The sequence below is a fragment of the Hesperophylax consimilis genome, chromosome 20, assembly GCF_061612785.1.
Source record: "Hesperophylax consimilis isolate HC1 chromosome 20, BYU_Hcon_1.0, whole genome shotgun sequence".
NCBI lineage: Eukaryota > Metazoa > Arthropoda > Insecta > Trichoptera > Limnephilidae > Hesperophylax > Hesperophylax consimilis.
The window spans coordinates 5,994,725-6,014,678 of record NC_142855.1 but is presented as its reverse complement, the minus strand read 5'-3'; the positions used below and the strand labels follow the sequence as shown (position 1 = coordinate 6,014,678).

The window sequence follows — 19,954 nt, the reverse complement described above, 5'->3', positions numbered from 1 at the left end:
GATTCAGTTGCGCTAGTGACTGAACCGCGTTAGGTATTGTTATTCATAATAGCGTGTTCACACACAGAGCTATAATATGCGTGGGATGGCGTATTTCAGCATATTGTAACTGCCAGATTTTTGTTTTGAGTTCAGTTTTATTTTTATGTTAGATAATGCTTTACGTAAATTTTTTTACCAACGTTTTAATTTGTATTTTAAGTTTAGTTATTATATTCGAATATGTACCTTAAGTTGATTTTTATTTAAAAGAGGTGATGATTTCTTTTATTTGTTTGGAGACTTAATAATAACTTTTTATCCAGCCCGTATCTGGCAACCCTAATTGTAACTGTGAAACACTTATATATTATTGTATGAGAATAAACCTGAAACTAGTTAAATAAATTAAACCTAAAACTGTTTTATATGTTTTTCAAATCCTTGAAACCTTAGAAAGTATTACAAACTAGCAGCTATCATAGTTAACTAAATTTCTGAATCGATTTCGATAAAAGTTGTCAATAAAGTAAATTCATTATGTAGTCTATAGTCTATATCAGGGGTCTCCAAACAACGGCCCGCCAATGTCATCAATCCGGCCTGCGACAATCGACAATTATACAGTAATTGAACTAGCGAATTTAGCAAGCGTATTTTTTTACATTAATTCCACACAGGAGGCTTTGAGGAAAATATTTTCCCTCACGACCTATGTCATCTTAGGTGATGCTGTGTGGAGGGTCTTTTTAAGGAAGGGAAGGATAGGAAGTTCTGAAAAGGAAAATGTATGAGGGGTGGGTAGGAATCTGGGGATTGGTGTGTCCAGGAGTGACATACGTATGAATACATCCCTCCAACTGCGGTGCAAGGCGATGGGTCAAGATAGTCCGGCTGGAAAGGTCAAAAGGCCTCCCTCACCCAGTCTCTCTCGATCCGGCCCGCCACGCAGCAGGTGGGCAGACGTATCCGCCGCCAAGACCTGGACAAATCTCACCCCATGAACCATGAATGATAATGGCAGGAAAATTAAAACGGTTTTGACCCTAGGAACTTACTGAAAAGTTTGGATACTCCTGGTCAATATGATGGGTACTGAGAAAGGGGCGGTTTCATGGTCTGGGGCCTAGGGCGGCAAAGACTGCAAATCCGCCTCTGACAGAAAGAGATGACGGAATTTTGTCGTTTACTGTTTTCAAATCATTCAAACAAAATGAGAGTGGTTTATTTATACACGCGGGTTGTCATTTGCTGCCGAAATATTATCATTTCGCGTCGAAAATATGCGCGTTAAAGTTGTTCGTGATAAAAATACAGTATAGGCCAGTGTAGTGTTAGCGAGTTACAAATATATATTCAACCTACCTACGTAAGTTCAAGTTTAAAGTGAATTGACAGTTTTTAGGTTATTACGTAACATACTTGGCATATGTCTTTCTCCACAACGTATAAATGTTATTTATTATATCCACCAACTTATTCATGTTTTATTCATTAGTGTTATCCTGTATTATCTTATTGTTTTGGTGAAATTAAAGACTTTTAAACATATGTAACCATGAGTTCAAAATAGGAAGAAAAATGTCGGAATTCATCGTCGTACTGTCGGACAATCATGTTTTGGAATTTTTCTTCAGTGTTTTTTGCAAATTTCTTGTCATTTTGGGTTTCTTCTTCTCAGATTAACTAGTTTCATCTTAAGGAAATAAACTGTAAAAGTTTATTTTCTTAGTCAGATGAACCTTGCCCTTGGAAAACATTTGGACATTTTTTTGCTTCAAGGACCTTTTTATTTTTAAAATAGTTTTTTGGGCTAGTGAGTGAATGGAGTAGGCCGAGAGCAATTATGTTGTCTATGGTTGCATCTTATTTTTAAATAACCTTGAGATTTTTCTACCTTTTCTACTGCTCCGCTCCGCTCGGTAAGTACTGCTTGTATATCTGTGGTTAAGTACTGTATAATTCTGTTACATACAAAAAGCCCGAAGATATCGATCTAGACTAGAGAGTGGTATATTTATGCTAGAAACAGTTAAAACCAACAAATCACATAGATATTTGAAAGGCGATAGTTACGGTTACTCGCTGGTGGATAATAACACTTGTACAAATATTATCAGTTAGTATTAATATTATGAAGGTCATCATTAATATGTGCGCACTTATTACAAAGGTTGTAGCTTTTTAAAATTTAATTTTAAGTAAATTCAAAAATGTTTTTATTAAGTTCTGCAAGTATTTCAGTTTTATTTATTTATTATTATAACAGCTGTTTCGGCGTCCAAGCCACGTTGACTAACCACAGTTTGAAAATGAACTCCGAAACAGCTGTCACAATAATAGTAAAATAAACTAAAATACTCGCAGAACTTAATTATAACATCAATTCGATTTACAATTGTTAAATTTAAAAAAACAACCCAACAGTAGACCAACATACATCAATGTGAATATTTTATAAGTCTATAATGGATTTAAAATTGAAGCAGCTTGGCAAGAAAAATAAATATATGAAACGTTACACACAGATGTTAATCAATCGCTTTGTTACAAAAATGTTGAATATTAAAAAAAAATATAAACCTATATTTATACCTATACATTATAGTGCTTCGATAGTGACAGAGCTGGGCCTGGACAGGCGCGATAGGAGCAATCCGCTCCAGGCCCCGACTTGTCAAGTTGATAATACCTAGCACCTAACAAAGTGCCCTTGAGGTTCTTACTATCGCCAGACGCCGTTCGACTCAGTTTTCTCTTATTTGATAGTGAAATACACTCTAAGATTTCATAATATTGTGTGCACTTAGTTTTCGTTTTGCAAATACATTATCTCCAGCAGCTCGAGAATGAAAGATAACCCATTGAAAGGTCATTTAAAAATATCATCGATATCACATGCAAAATGCTAAGTATGACATCTGGAGACAGTGAGACTACGGCTTCCCCGATTGGTGTATATTGTGAGGCTGCAGATAGTGGGGAAGAGGATGGTGGGGAAGTGCCTGACAATTCAGATCTAGTCAGTTAATGTTTGTCTTACAGTATCTTCCAGTCTGGAACGTGCCACAAATATACCTTATATACAGAGATGTGCAAAATGGGTACCCAAAACCATTTGAAATGTAAAATGGAAATGGGTCAAAACTTTTCCATTTGAAAATGTAAAATGCAAAATGGTTTTTAGAAAAGCATTTCAAATGCAAAATGCCAAATACCTATTTTCAAAATGCATTGAAAATGCAAAATGGTTTGTCAGGTTAAACAATCAAAATAATTTATAGAATTTTGAAACAATTTTGTCATTTAATAATGGACATCAATGTAGAACAAACATATTACATGATGGTAAAATCCAAAAACACCACGACTACAGATTATGAAACCACAAAAAATTTGCGCGGGACTAATGTTGCCAACGTAAAAACATAGAAACTGCTATCTAACATTTAATATTACAGCGTCATGGCCCCATGTTCAGTATTTGAATCAGTATTTTTGTAATGGTTTCACTCAATTGCCAGGGCTCCTACCAGGGAGCAACTTGACAAATGTAAATTATCTTTCCTAGCGAGGTTGAGGACCGACTGATATTTGGGGCTTATGAAAAAAAAATGAGTGGAGATAGTAGGAAGAATGTTGCAAAAAAGCATTTAAAATGGAAAATGCATTGAGAAAAGCATTTAAAATGCAAAATGCAAAATGGTTTTTAGAAAAGCATTTGAAATGTAAAATGGAAAATACCCATTTTGCATTTCCATTTGAAATGGATTTATTTGAAATAAAGCACATCTCTGCTTATATATACCGTGACCTTCTTACTTGTGGAGAGCTTCACCCCTCCAACTCAGAGACACTTATATTAATTGGAGATAATTACATTAAACAATGTTTATAATAACTTCCCAATAATTGGACATAAGAAGTCAGGCAGTGAGAACAAAATTAAAATATGTATTTAAAAAAAATCGTAACGTCTATTGGCCCGGGGAGTTGTATTGAAGACAATCATATCTGACTACCCCCGCGGGGATATTGATAGCATGATGGTTATTGGTTAGTCAGACAATTCAGGCAGATTAGCGACTGGTAATGGACAAATAAGGTCACCAAACACGGCCAAAGCCTTTTCAAGCAACGTTTCAATTCTGAATGATGCTCTTACACCAGAGCGATAATGAGAGTATCTTTCACTCTGGAACAGTATATACTATTTATAGTATTTATTTAAGAAAATAGTAATTTATTTATGAAATCACACATATTTACTTGCGCACGCCGGGACTTCCAGTTTGCTAGTCGATAGCCTTTCCCCTCGACCACGGAGGCTGTCAAATTTGTTAAAACAATTACGGACATGTTTGAGATAATGTACTTTTAATTTATTGTTGGGGTATTATGCCGTGTACAGGCACAATACAGGCGCCGTTTGGCTGAGGGCCGGCTAGTGTTGCGTGTCGCGACGTGTTTCTTTAGCCAATGTTTCGGACTGCGTTACAGTGTCCATTGTCAGGGCAGCTCCGTAATATGTGGCCAACACGATTATACTAAATAACGTCCGCAATTGTATACTTTACATTGTTGACAGATTGATGTATATAGGCAGCCGTACTTGGCGAAACTTCAATTCATCAAAAACAAAGGTCGTATAAAAACGGTGTACATTTTGAATACCAAAAAATATGCTTTAGATAAATTGGAGGTTTTCCTATCGTTTCACTTCAGTAGAATACAAATCAAAATATTGATTACTGAACAAAAAATATAAATGTAAACTACTAAAAAAAATATATTTTTAATAGGAATGTATGAACGCGTAATGGAAAAAAATACTGTTTTATAGCTAAGATTAGCTGCGACATTTTCGCTTGATTAGCTTTTTGCTTTCTTATAACATTATTGACAAAATAAATAAAAACGAGTTTTGTGAATTCTTGAAACTGAGCGTTTTCAGACTCCGTTTGTCAAGCGATTTTAATGCCCACAACCTACAATATGAGGTATACCAAGAATATACAAAGTTTTGGCTTGTAGCTTCATCTTAAAGCGAAGCTTTTATTTTTATTTTTTTTTTTTTTTATTTAAAGAAAGCAAGACAAAAAAAATACATATTACAGTAAATAATAAAATAAAAATACAGAAAAAACAGAAAAGTTCCAATAAACTACTTTTCAGTAGTTTGTCGATGGCAACTTTTCACATAAAAAATATTTTAAAAAGATAAAAACTTATTTTACTTGATGACAACAGTGATAACAATAAAAATAACAATTTGTTTTAAAAATATAAAAACATATACACAACAGTGATAGTATCTACTTATAGTTTGAATGCCAAATTATTATTATTTTTATGCTAAATCACTAATTTGATTAATCTTTATAACGAATTGGTGTAGATTATGAATACCAAAAAATATGCTTTAGATAAATTGAAGGTTTTTCTATCGTTTCGCTTGAGTAGAATACAAATAAAAAATAAATTACTCAATAAAGCATTTAAATGTAAACTACTAAAAAAAATATTTTTTCAATTCAAATGTATGAACACGTGAAGGAAACAACTTTTTAAAAATACAGTATTATAGCTAAGATTATCTGTGACAGTTTCACTTGATTAACTTTTTTGCTTTCTTATAAAATTATTTACAAAATAAATAAAAACTAGTTTTGTGCTTGAAATCGAGCGTTTCCAGACTCCGTTTGTCAAGCGATTTTAATGCCTATCACCTACAATTGAGGTATACCAAGAATACACACAGTTATGGCTTGTAACTTCCTCTTAAGCTATATATGTAGGTCCTGGGAAGTTTGTAGTTTCTTGGTGTCTTCTTGACTTCTTTTTCGTGAGTTCCCTATTCAATTTGTTGTTGATTTCTTTATTTTGTTTTCTAAGAAAGTCAACAAACTTCAAATTAAGCTTCGAATTTATCCACAATGTTTTTCTTTAATTTTTGTCCATTTTTCTACCGAAGTTTTAGAATCAGGGGAATTTTATGAAGTCTGGGGATTTTTTAACGAAAAACTGGGGATATAATTTTTTTCGGCAAACCATCACTGTGTTTAGTACCCAAGTGACAAGCGAGTTTATTTCTGCCAAGCGACCTCGCTTTAGAGCAGGGGTGGGGAAGCTGCGGTCCGCGAGCAATTTCGGTGCAGCAATCTGCCCCCAAAAATTAGTTTCAGAAGGCGAGAACGATTTTCTTTCACGGTGTTTCAGATAAATTTTTAAGATATTATTAAAAAACCCAGAGAAAGGTATAACAAAGCATACAGTTAGTAAAGTATTCGCCCGCATTACTATAAAACAGATACAAATAACATAGCTTTCAACATTAATTTTAATACGTTATTATTTTATAAATAAGAAATTAAATGTGTAATAAGAAAATATGGGTGTGGGGACTCGCTTACAGATAAAATTACACTAGTGGATTCATCTGCAGATGCATTTAAGAAGAAAACTGTGTTTTTTAATTAATTTTAATTTTTTAAAAGAAAGACAAACATTCCCGGGTCACGGATAACCCAACAATGTTTGAAAATCTCCTACTACCACCACAGAAAGCCGAAAATGTTGCTTGTGTTGTGATGGAGGACTTAGCCAGCCGAGGAATCGAACACGCGACGCTCGGGTGAGACCCAAGCGCTATGCCCACTCAACCACAGACCGGTCAAAAGTTTACCGGTCGGTGCAGTTTTAAAATTCTAGTTGCAGAATAAGTGCTGCAAAAATCGGAGAAAACAATGCTCGTGTTCTGGTATTTTTAAATTACAACCTAGTTTTGTGTTCAGAATTTAAATATAAAATTACAAATGAGGATCCATCTGCAGACGCATTTCGAAGGAAACCATTATTGTGTTTGAAGTGCAGTTATAAAATCCAAGATGCTATCCAATATGCTGCAAAAATCGAATGAAACCATTTTTGTGATCTGGATATAGTTTTAACGAAAGATGGGAACTCGTACAAGAAGTAAGTCCTAAGTTTAAACCAGGTTTGTGTTTAAAATGTAATCATAACATTCTAGTTGTGGATTAATCTGCTGGCGCATTTCGAAGGATAACATTATCGTGTTCGAAGTACAGTTATAAAATCCACGATGCAGACTGTGTGCTGCAATATCGGAGGAAACCATTTTGATGTGCTGAGTGTAGTTTCAAAATCACTTTCGTGAATTAGGTATGTATTAAAATTCCAGTTGCGGATTCATCTACTGACGCATTTTGAAGAAAACCGTTCCCGTTCTCCGACTGAACTTTGAATTCTAATTTCACACCATATTTTCAAATTCGATTCGCGGACTCATCTGTAGCAACTCAATACTTAACTCAAGTGATACGACAAACATCAAAACGCCAAAAAGGTTTCTCACCCCTATATACCTCAATTTGGGATGCCATAGTCTCACTGGCTCCAGACGGTTGGTAAATATATAATAAGATTTATATATATATTATAAAATAATATAAATTATTTAAAATAAAACAAAGTAAACAAATTTACTAGCACCCTCTGGAATTTGAACTCGTGACATTCGGATTGCTAGTTGAGAGCCTACCCCTCAACCGCCGAGGCCGTCAATAGTGTATTTCGAAAGCCACACTCTAAAAGAATGTAATGAAGAAAAAAATTCTATTTTATTTGTATAAAATGAACTGTTTTTGAAAAATATAAGTTTGACTTTTTTTAAATGGTATTTTTGTATAATGCTCTTCCAAGTTTGCTAATAAACGTTATGATTTATGACGAAGGAATGTTTCATATAATATCAAACCTTAAAAAAATAATAAAAAACAATTGAACCAAAGTTATATCCAATTATTAGAAGGATTAGGAAAAAACTGTATGTTCCACCAACGGCACAGGTCATTGAGATAGACGCCAGGTCACCCCGTCCCCTGTCACAAAGTCTTTATGACCTTTTGAAAGCCAAGTTCGCCTTATTTGTTACGTTACGCGTAAAAATAATTATTTCATTCGTTAGCATTCGGTCCCTGATGTAAATTATTTTTCTCGACTAATAATTAGAGAGTTTGCGGAGAATTATCTGTTGCGTGACCCTAAAAGTCAAAGCGCTGATTATAAACTAATAAAAATGGTACCCGAGATTGTAACATCGCATTGTGTCTTCAAATCAGAACTGAAGCGCTGCTTTTTGTTTAAATTCATTGTCGTGAAAAAATCATAATGCGTTATTTTCTAGAGATTGTGTTCACGTTATTAATGTTGGATTGTGTCGCGGGACTACAGAAAGGTAATAATTCTATCTATTAACTCTTTTGCGGATGCGTTTTATGTTTTGTGCATCCCATCTGCGTTTGCAGATATAATATTAAAACTTGTCGATTTCATTTTTCAAATTATATATCAACTTTAAAAATACCTTTAGAGACCATAAAATTAAAAAAATACTATAATTTTGAAAAACCTCCAAGCATAACATGTTATTTTAATTTTAATCAGAGATTTTCAATCTTTTAGATTTATTTTTTTAAACATTACACACAAGCCGTTTTTTATTCGGGAAAATTTTTGTCATATTTTTTTGGATATATTTTATTTAAATTTGAAATCCTGAGCTTCTCATTTTTTTTATTTTTCTAAAATTATCTAATAATCGAGAAAATGTTTTTTTTCTTCATATTTTGTATTATAAAATATAATAACATGAAATACGAAAATTATAAGAGAAAATTATTATACAGCACACTTGCCAGGGGTTCTCAAACATTTCTAAAGGGTAAAATAAGAGAGTACAGAACACTTGCCAGGGGTTCTCAAACATTTCTGAAGGGTAAAATTACAGATTTAATGCTTCGAGAACATTTTTCTTATAATTACTAAATTTTAAATAACAAAAAAATATATTATAGATCACGGACCAGATATACTAAGACTGTTACAAAAGATAAAATTTTAAATATTATATAAAACAATAAATATCTTTTTATTATTTTTTTGGTAAACTAATGTTTTGAGACAAGATTTTTTTATGCATAGCACAAAGGGTAACAATTACTTTACAAGCAATAATTATTCGCTTGAAACACTCATCCACATTGAAAAATCTCCTGATAAAAGATACCTACATGACGCCAACGGGACTCGAACCCGTGTCCCTTCGATTTCCGGTCGACAGTTCTGACCACTGAGCTATGGCGGCTTATCTCTTACCCGCGAAATGATTCAATATATACTAGTGTTTCATTCAACAATTACTGCTTGTTACATTTTTTCACCTGAAAACAACCAACTTTATTTTATATGAGAAAGGCATTGTAAGTGCTAACTCTCTCACTAGATGGCGTCGAGACAAATTGTCTACATTTTTTAGGTGAAATACTTGGAAGGGTCACGGGTTCAAGTCTCGTTGGCGTCATGTATCTTTTATCAGGAGATTTTTCAATGTGGATGAGTGTTTCAAGCGAATAATTATTGCTTGTAAAATAATTGTTAAATATCGTTTTTTTACATAATTACAAGTAAACATAAAATACCCAAAGAATTAAATATTGAACTGCACAGGTCAGGGGTTCTCAAACTTTTTAAAATATGATAACAAAAATTATTTATTATCTGAAATTAACTTTTTATAATTAGATGAAAATATTATAGAACCGAAATTATTTTAGGGAAATAATGTATATTTATAAAAATCAAATTATTTTGGAACTCGTCGATAATTTAAATTTTGATTACATGATAATAAAAATAAAATATGAGCCACCCACTAGTGTATAAAAGTTCTCAAACTTTTCATAAAGGCATATACAATCTACATATATTATACAATAATGAATGATTTATTTTTCTAATTATTAAATTATTTGACAAAATATTAAAATTTTCTTTCTTAGAAATATTTGAAACCCTCTAACCCATGTTTTGTATCCCCTGAGGTGAGTTCTCACAAAAGCGGCGCTTTATAAATTAGCCAAGAATAAATAAATATACATATTTTATGTTATTTTTTATTTGATGTATGTAAATATTTCATTTTTTCTCTGGCCTGTGTTCTGTAATATTTTTGTTATTTTGTACATCAAAGCATATATTTTGCAAAAAGGTAATTTTTTGGAAAAAAAATATCTTTTTCAGTAATGTTCGGCAACCGTTGGCCCATGTTTTAATGTATCTTTTCTTTTGTTAGTCTATATTTTCACGTGTTGTAATTATATTTTCTCAAATAATAAATTTCTATAAAGTTTATAATTTTATGAACACAAAAAATTTCAATGCCATCGACAAACTACTGAAAAGTAGTTTATTGGAACTTTTCTGTTTTTTTTTCTCTGTATTTTATCTTATTATTTACTGTAATATATATTTTTGTCTTGCTTTCTTTAAATAAAAAAATTTCAATGTGTGAGAGCCCCTGAAATCTGTTTATATAAATATTGGGGAAGTCCTTAAACCTTTTATAATATTTTCAAGTCTAGAGATAGAGAAAGATAATATTTATACACATAATATGTGTACTAAGTATTTTCGCATTAGCCTGGAAAATACCCATTGAAACGTGTATAGTAATATTTTTTATTTTTATTTATTATTTAACATTATAAATGATTACAATATGCAGACTTATAAATAATTTTTTCGTTATTATTCTATTTCTCCATAAGTTGAGCTCCAGGAGCTCGTGTTTATGGGAGGAGTCTTTACATTTAGTTCTAATGATTTTTTAAACAATAATCAAAAACTTTTGAAATAAATACAAACATAATATTAACATGGGTACACAAATTAGAAAATTGTTTTTTTAAAGATAATTAAAATAATACATCTTTTTACAGATAAAGTAAGCGTGAGGAAATTAAGGGTACAATATATCAAGAAAAAATTTGAAAAATAGTTTTTTTTTAAAGACAATCAAATTAATATATATTTTTTACAGATTGAGTAAGTGTAAGAAAATTAGGGGTACAATATATCATTATCAAATTTGAGGGACTTAATTAACTTTTTGAATTGTTCATAATTCACAGTTTCGGTTACACTAATTTTATTTTTGGACAATAATATATTGTACCATCTCACACCTAAATATGAATAGTGGTGCTGAGCCGTGGTCGTTCTAAGCATAGGAATGGCTATTAAGCCATTAGTTTTGAATCTATTGCTTATGCTATCTGAGGGGTGCATTTTATAAATAAAATATTCTTTATAAATTTGATATAAAGCGATTCTCTTATACAATTCTGTATTAGATGGTACATTGAATTCCTGAAATATCTCTAAAGTAGGGGAGTCATATGGTTTTCTAAGGATGATTTTTATAATTATTCTTTGAATTGTAATTATTGGCTGTAAAGAAGCCTTAAAAGCCCCTCCCCACCCAATAATCCCGTACTGCAATAAAGACTGAATTAATGCATAATAGACAATTTTGATAGTTTTCTTATTTAAAATATTTCGTATATTATAGAAAATATAGATAAGTTTTCTTATTCTTTCAACAGTGAGATTAATATGGTCTTTCCATTTAACATTTTTATCTATTAAGATACCAAGATATTTTATATTGGATTTATGATTTAGTTTTGCGCAGTCCGTATTACATGTACCGTCATTTACACAATTTTTAGAATGAATTGTTATGTTAATTAGGTTATTTGGCACATCTTCTTGTAGAGTGAAAGGAATACAATATGTTTTTTCTGTGTTAAGTGATAATAAATTGCCATCGAACCAATTTTTTATAACCTTCATATCCTGATTCGCTGCATTGGTAATTTCGATCCATGTCTTTTTTTCGATAATTATTGCAGTGTCGTCAGCAAAGGATATAAGTTTACCATTAAGTGATAATTTAAACATATGGTTAACGTAAATTTTAAATAAAATTGGTCCAATAACAGTCCCTTGGGGAATTCCAAATTCTAAAGTTTCATCTACGCTAAGTGAATTATTTTATTTTACTTTTTGGTTTCTTTGAGTTAGATAGCTTTGCAGCCAATACCTTACCTTACCAATAATACCGATATCATTTAATTTATTAATTAGTTTTGTATGGGAGATACTATCAAAAGCCTTACGTAAATCAATGAAAATGCCAAGGCATTTATTTTTTTTATCTAATGCACGGTATATAGTTGAAGTTAGTTCTGCAATGGCATCATGAGTGCCTAGTTTCTCTCCAAATCCAAATTGGCTAGGACTAATTATTTTATTATTTTCAATATAGTATAAAAGTTGCTTTTTTACGATCTTTTCGAAAATTTTTGCAATGTTTGAGACAACAGATATGGGTCGATAATTTGATATTTCTTCAGGGCTGCCAGATTTAAAAACGGGTGTTACAATAGATTTTTTATAAACGGAGGGGAATATTCCACTATTTAAACTAATATTTATAATGTGTGTAATTGGAATGCTTAATAATTCATTATAATTTTTCAATATTTCTACTGTGACTCCATCAAACCCTGGTGCAGATGCACCTTTTAATTCACTAATAATATTTTTTATGTCATCTGTTGTTACCGGTTTGAAAACTGACAGATTATTTTGTTTGTGACAGTCCTTTTCGAAATTATCTATTTTATAATTTTCATCGATTCGTGTAGCTAAATTTTGTCCGACGTTAGCGAAATATTTATTGAAGGCATTAGCACATTTTGTCGGTTCCATTAGGGCATTAATAGAATTTTTTCCGATATTAATTTTTTTAATTTGAGTTTTTTTGTTTTTTCTACTATTTATTTCATTTATTGTTTTCCATATATGTTTTACATTTTGTTTAGCCACACCAATTTCATTTTTGTAAAAGTTCTCTTTAGTTGTTTTTAGTAAACAGGTTAATTTGTTCCTAAATTTTTTATAATCTGTGTATATTTTTTTATCTAAGGGAAATTTCTTTGTCAAGCGATATAACTCTTCTTTTTTTCTAATAGACACGATTAAGCCATGTGAAATCCATGGTTTTATTTTTTTGAATTTTAATTTAATTTTTATGGTTTTAATATCTGTTGATGCTGTAATATAATTGCATAGTATATTATCAAAAATATTTGCGCATGTTTCAGCACATGTTGATTCTAATACGGAACGCCATGTTTCTGTTTTTATTTTTAGGTTTAATTTATGATGGTTTAGTGAATTTTTTGTAAAAGTATTGCATTTTGAATCAATATGATTATTAATATTAAGTTTTTGTATATAGATGCAAGTGTGATGATCAGTTATATTATTTTTTAATATTATCGTGTGTAATTTGTCGGTATCTTTAGTGTTACTCCATATGTGATCGATACAAGATGGACGTTGACCCGTAATTTCTCTAGTATATTTATTTATACACAATATGAAATTCATTTCCGTCATATAATTGATAAATTCAGTTTTTATTCTGTTACTATTTTCGTTTGAAACATCTATGTTGAAATCGCCGATTATTGTTATGTTCTGTTTATTTTTTTTTGATAAGATAATGCTTCTCAATTCATCCATAAATGTGTACTCGTTTGATCCGTGTGTTCGGTAAATTGCAATAATATTAAAACACATTTTATTTACATTTAGATTAATATCTAAGCAATTAACTCGCTGCATAGGTACTTCTTCCACTGCGATGTTTGAATGGCAAGATTTAACAAATACAACAATACCACTATTTCTATTAATAGCACAAGATGTTGCGAAGTAGGTATATTCTGGTATGCAAAATTTATTGTATACGTTGGTGAATGCTTCACTTAAAACTATAACGTCCGGTTTATGATTTAGTAAATTAATTGAGAGTAAAAATTCATTGAAATTTTGTTTCATTGATCTGATATTTAAATGGAGTACAGAGAATGAATTTGTTATTTTATCCACGATTTTATTACAATCTTTTAAAGTATGACAAATATATTCCGAAATATTAAGCGTTTTATCTAATTCCTCAGTGAAGAAATTATTCATTTTTAAAGAAATAAGGAAATAATATTGTTATAACTAATTGTCAAAAATGAATTTGATTTTGATTTTTTTTATTTATTTTTTTTTTTTTATTATTTATTGTTTTTGTGTTTAGTTCGTAGAACTCCATTTAATTTTTTATAAATTTAATTTAGATTAAATTTGATAATATTATTATTAAGTTCTGCAAGTGTTTTAGTTTTTTATTATTGTGACAGCTGTTTCGGCTTACAAGGCCATTTTCAAATATAAATTAGCAGCATATGTTCACGGATAATATCAAGGTTGACTTGAAATAGATTTGGTGACAATATTGAACAACTTAGCATTATATTACTAGTGATGATATTATAAAGATGATACATACTATGTAGTATATTAATTTTGTTTTGTATAAATAATATTTTACAAACATTAACACTTTGAGAGTAGGCTAATATTTTAATGCTTTGTTTTTGTCTTAAAATTTTACAGAAATAGTTAATTAAATATTTTTTGGATATTACTGATAAATCGTTATCTCTTCGATGGTAGATTAATAACATTGAAATGTTTCTCAATTGTTTTAAAGTTTTAGTATTAATAGCTAAATTGTGCGAAAAGTCAGAAAAGTGTGAAAAGTCAGAAAACAAGCGTATTTGAAACAAAAATATAAATTTTGGTATTGAGTTTTTAATCTCGTTAAGAATTTTAAAGTTAGTTATTAAGAATGTTAAAGTAGGTACATACCTATTCATAATTTATACGCCGTTGGGCAATAGTCATCATTTTTTTTAAATACATACAATTTTTGCTATTTGCTTTATGATTTGTATCGTTTGTTGACTTGAAAGTGTTGTTTTTGAAATCACAATTTTTGCATTTCTCTTCTTTGTTTTTATTGGGACAGTCTTTCCAAGGATGGTCCATGGCGCAGTGCAGGCACGAAGCATTCTTGTCCTTATTAAAGCAGTTGACAGCTGAATGTCCAAATCTCAGGCAATGGAAGCATTGTATTATTGGATTAGCATCCTCCACCCGCACTCTGTGGTATCCAATATTAATTTTCTCTTTAGAAATGAGATATTTCTTAAGTTTTCCACTTGTTTCGACTATATAGTTTGTAAGATTGTTTTGTCCTTTTGGTTTAAGCATTTTTACTAATTTTACTGAGTTTTTCGGATTTTCATCCATGATGATTTTAATTCCATCATTTTGGGTTTTTAATGATTCTATTATTTCTTCTTCTGATAGGTCGATAGGTAGGTTTCTGATGAATAGCTTAGGATTTTTTTTTTCTAATTCTTTCGCGATCAAATTATTTTTGAAGACTATATTTATTTCTTCTGTTAGTTTTTTTGCGTGATCCTTTTTGGGGCAAGAGATGATTAGTTTCTTATTTGATGCTTTTTGTACTCCATTTACTGCAATCCCCAAATGCGATGTTTTAATTTTTTTAACTATCATGTCTCGAATATCATCAGAAGTTGTATTAGTATTTTCACTTGCAATTATTAATGAGTATTTGGCCTCTGGTAAAGGTATTGAGAGGGTTGACTTGTTGTACGTTGTATTAATTGATTCCCTTTTTTCCTTTAAATAATTTTCAATTTTTTCTGAATGTTTTTCTTCATTTAATATAAGTTTATTTTGTAGCTCAATTATTTTTTCTTGTAGTTGAAGTTTTTCCTTGCACCATATTTCCTCTAGCTGGTGTATATCTTGTTCTATGTTACTCCTTTGTTTTGCCTCTTTGACAGATGAGCATTTTCCAATTTCAATTTTAATTGAGTCAATTAATGATTGGACACTTCGGTCCATAATGAGTTATTTTTTTGCGGGCTGTCTGGTGACTAAACGCAGCCAGCCTGCTTTATTTTTGCAACAACAATATGTTAAACTGGGTATCACTGTGGTTTGTGGTTACTGAGTTTATCGAAATTTCTGTCCGTGCGAGCTGCACGGCAGCAGAAACTAGACTCATTATGCGCATAAAGCAGAAAGGATATAACTATGTATCTTTTCATAATACGTTTCTTGTATTTGGCTTTTGATATGCCACGACTTTCTTCTCTCTTGGTGTATTAAGGTTATTACGCGTCATGGTCTGGTCTATTTCAGCACATCGCTCGAATCACTACCAATGGGAATGTATGTCTGATAGCGTGTCTGTATGTGTCACCTGTTATTGTGCTATGTTACAGGTGATTCTTGCACCGTGGAGAGTACCGGGCGGCCAGGCATATGCAGGCATATATATCAGTGCCGCGTGGTCCTTGATGCCTCCCTTGAAGGAATACCTCCTCAGGTGAAACCGCTACTTGATTCTGTTATAGATCATCGTAACCAATCTGTACATACACTGTACTATGCATACATATCAATGAGATATCTTTCATTGTGAAATAATATTGCCTGATATCAAACCTTTCTGAATTTTTTATGTTATGTCAAGTATACATATATTTTTTTAGTAAATAATTTTCGAAAAATGAAATAAAAAATAAGTATAATTTTAGAGTGTTACGGTTTTAGCGTGGTCCCCGGTTTGATTCTCGGTGGCAATCTTTTTACTTGCTCTTTGATATTCTAATCTCAGAAATGGGATAGGTCTATGCCTGAATAATCTAGAAGCTCTGAAATATATAAATACTACAATGAACGGTTAGATAATGCGTTTCAAATGACCATTAATATTGTTTTCAGTTATGCGATTATGAGGGCACCGTTCCGATTGTTTGCTGTCCTCGGGAGTCAGTATTAGAAGGTACAGTACTTATCCAGTAGACGATGGTCCCTCCATATGTAGCCTGGTGTATCTGTATAGTGTGGTGTATGATTGTAGTAGGTAATGGTCCCTTCCCTATGAACCCTGGTGTATCTTGGTGGTGTATGCTAGTAATCGGCGATGGTCCCCTCCCTATGTACCCCGGTGTATCTGTGTGCTGTGTGCTTGTAGTAGGCGATGGTCTCTTCCTATGTACCCTGGTGTATTTGTGTGCTGAATGCTTGTAGGTAAGGCCTGCTTCGTGAAGGGGAAAGCGGGAGCATGCACTCTATTCGCCAACTGCCAGGTGGCGATGCTTGCTGCCAGAAAATCCATACTACCAGAGGTAAATAACTGAATTACATCATAAAATCTTCCCGTCAGCAAGTTACAAAAATTCATTTTCATCGCCAGCGTAGGTTAACTTTAATACGATGTTTGTTAAATGTTAATTATCCATTTTATTCGAAATCTATAGATTTTCATTAAAACACTTTTTTTTACAAAGTATTTAAAAAAAAAAAAACAATATTACCTCTACACTAATTTTCCGCACAGATAGACTTGTCAGAAGTAAATACCTCTCATAGCGGGGACAGGGACTGACTGACATAAGGGGCCATAATACACTAGCGATGGGCACAATCGATGATTTACTCGATCTTTTTGACCATCGAAATATTTCCATACATTATCACGGACAAATCGATAATGTCAAAAATCATCACACTGTCCGAGAAAATCATTCGAAACCACAACCATCACGTCATTGGTCAGAATTCATCGATTCCCAAGTCCGAGAAAAGTAAAAAATATCTCGGATTGCTTGACAAACGAGAACAGGAGAGTATAACTCAGATCAAAATTTGAAACTGAAGAAAAGACACGGAAGGAGGGCAACACGGTATCACTTATAAACAAACAAAAACATTTTTCACCGCAATCTATGCATTCAAGTTTAGCAGCCCTCTTACCGTTAACACAGGAGGAGCACAGGGAACATGTTCCCTGGCACCAACTTCTATTAATACACAATCTGCACACTTACCCTGATGATGGACACCGTAAGATTATCTGAAAAATTGGCTAAAAGAGAAAATGAAGAATTCAATCACCATGAAGTAAAAATTTTTGTTAGGATAAAAGTTGATTAACAAAGCTAACGAAATTGACCGCAAGCCGAATTTAAAGTTCCTACCATTTTGTGGGTGGATTTGACATCAGAGTAGGCATATGTTAAATATAACCAAAGAATAATTGTTTTCCAAATGGTGATTGACTTTTGAGGTAGTAAACTGTTTTGCGCGACGTTTCAGACAGCTTTGCAGTGTCCATCAGCAGGGCAATGATAATTGTTGCCTAGTTCACCCCATTGAATCATTGCTATTATTTGTTATTTCGAGTTATATGTTATGTATGTTGGATTTCAGAGATGTAATTTCCCGGGCAATCATACAGAGGACGATATTATTTGCTGCACAAAGCCCTGTCCGCCTTTGTCCAAGGGACTAGTCTTGCAGCAGCTTACCGGATCAAAGGCGGCTGATTGTGAGTATTTAATAAGTTTCAAAAAGATCAGTTGATTGTACAGCGAGTAACCACGTATCAGAAACGGCCATGTAATGACGTCCTACATGGTCGAGGGATCTATCACGACATGAGCAAGTTATTTATCATTTGAATTGATGTGAAATAACATGCCGTAGACTTGAGAGTGGTAGATACTAAAGATTTTAGTCTGTGTGCGCTTGAACTCAATGGCTGACAAGATCTGCCATATTATATGTGTATTCCATGTATTGACATGGATGGGCAGACAGTCTTGTTGGCTCGGCGTGGCGTCACATTGCCATTGACATTTTCATTGTAAACTTACAGACACATAATCATGTGTGTTTTGTAAATAACATGTATTTAGTCCCATGAATAACTGTAGGCACTTCTAACGTTTGTTTGTATTTTTGTTTCTATTGCAGACTGCTTAGAACTAGGTGAAAACGTTATATTCCCGTGCCAACAAACAAGTTTCGGCTGGTCTCGGGGAGATCTGTGCCCTCCACTCTCACCAGAACCTCATTTGGAACACACACAGACTCCCATGGCAACTACCACCGAGGCCCCGCACTTTGTAAGTTGCAGACATTGTATTAAGTCAAATATTATATAAATATATGTAATTGCGGTTTATAACAACAATTTCATGTTTGTATTTATATAAATAGGTAGATTAAAACCTAAAATATTAATTTATTTATTAAAATACTATTTAACCATTACGCAGTTTCCTACATGAGTAGGCAGAGAGGATATACCTCGGCACAACTCTGTCTTGACACACATTCCTTGCTTCATTCACATTTATACATTGTGTCATACATAGGTACATAAGTTTCTGTTAATCTAAATCCTGAGTTGACCCAATTCGAATGTTTGATTCACTCGGTCGTGCTATGTCTTCCTCAGGCGTCACAGACTTCTTCTGCCATTTTCACTTAGTCGTCTTACATTCTCCTGTCACTCCTTTCTCCATCCGTCCGCTCCAAACGTACAAACTATCTGAGCGTCCCTTTTTAAACTTTCCCACAACGCTTGCATTATTTCCCGATGTCAATATTTGGATGGTTTTCGGACACATACGACTCAGGGATCTCATTTGTATAGCATTCAGTCAACTTTCATCCTTCCTCCGGTTCAATGCTATCAGCTATGCATCAGGGTTGGTATCAGCCCTCCATTGTGGACTTCAGCTCTGGACAAAGCCTTATTTGCATTCTTTCCCGATCTCCTCATGTTTAACACGGTCATTCTTAATTTTGGCAAACGTAAACTCAGGAATCTCATTTCTACAGTATTCAGTTCAATTTTAGCATTCTTCTGCCTGTTTTATGCCTCACTATCATAAATCAGGGTTGGTATCAACACTTCATTTTGGACTGCTAGTTTCGCTTTTTTAGAATATATTAGCACCAATCGCGTTCAGTCCTTTCCATCTCTCCTAAACATACTTCCCAAATAAACAAACTCATCCACCTGCTCCAAGTATTCATCTCTCAAAACTATATTGTACTCTTTCTTTCAAAAACCTTGACCTTAGAGTTGTTAGAGCAGGCAGCCGCACTATAAAGTAGCAGCCAGTTGTAGCTTGTAGCAGCCAATATCACCAGTTCTACTGGCTGCCACGACAAGTGCGTGAGGACTGAGGACTGAGGCATCCACACACATGTACCCTAGTCACATTTGAGGCTGGCTTCCACAGCCGACGATATTTGGCTTCCATAGAGCCCTAGGACGTTCCCTTAAATACACACTGCAGATCATGTT

At 32.7% G+C, this 19,954-nt stretch overlaps 1 protein-coding gene across 1 annotated transcript in view; it reads left to right on the top strand.

Moving 5' to 3' along the window:
• The first annotated feature begins 8,109 nt into the window (after positions 1–8,109).
• LOC149413976 (inactive serine protease 45-like) overlaps positions 8,110–19,954 on the top strand; it is a 37,170-nt gene continuing 25,325 nt past the window's right edge. Inside the window, exons 1-6 of the mRNA XM_089643952.1 lie at positions 8,110–8,236; positions 16,071–16,174; positions 16,573–16,633; positions 16,882–16,979; positions 18,064–18,181; positions 18,610–18,761. Of these exons, the coding sequence (XP_089500078.1) occupies positions 8,170–8,236; positions 16,071–16,174; positions 16,573–16,633; positions 16,882–16,979; positions 18,064–18,181; positions 18,610–18,761 (600 nt within the window). The 5' untranslated portion in view covers positions 8,110–8,169. The remainder of the gene's footprint in view (positions 8,237–16,070; positions 16,175–16,572; positions 16,634–16,881; positions 16,980–18,063; positions 18,182–18,609; positions 18,762–19,954) is intronic.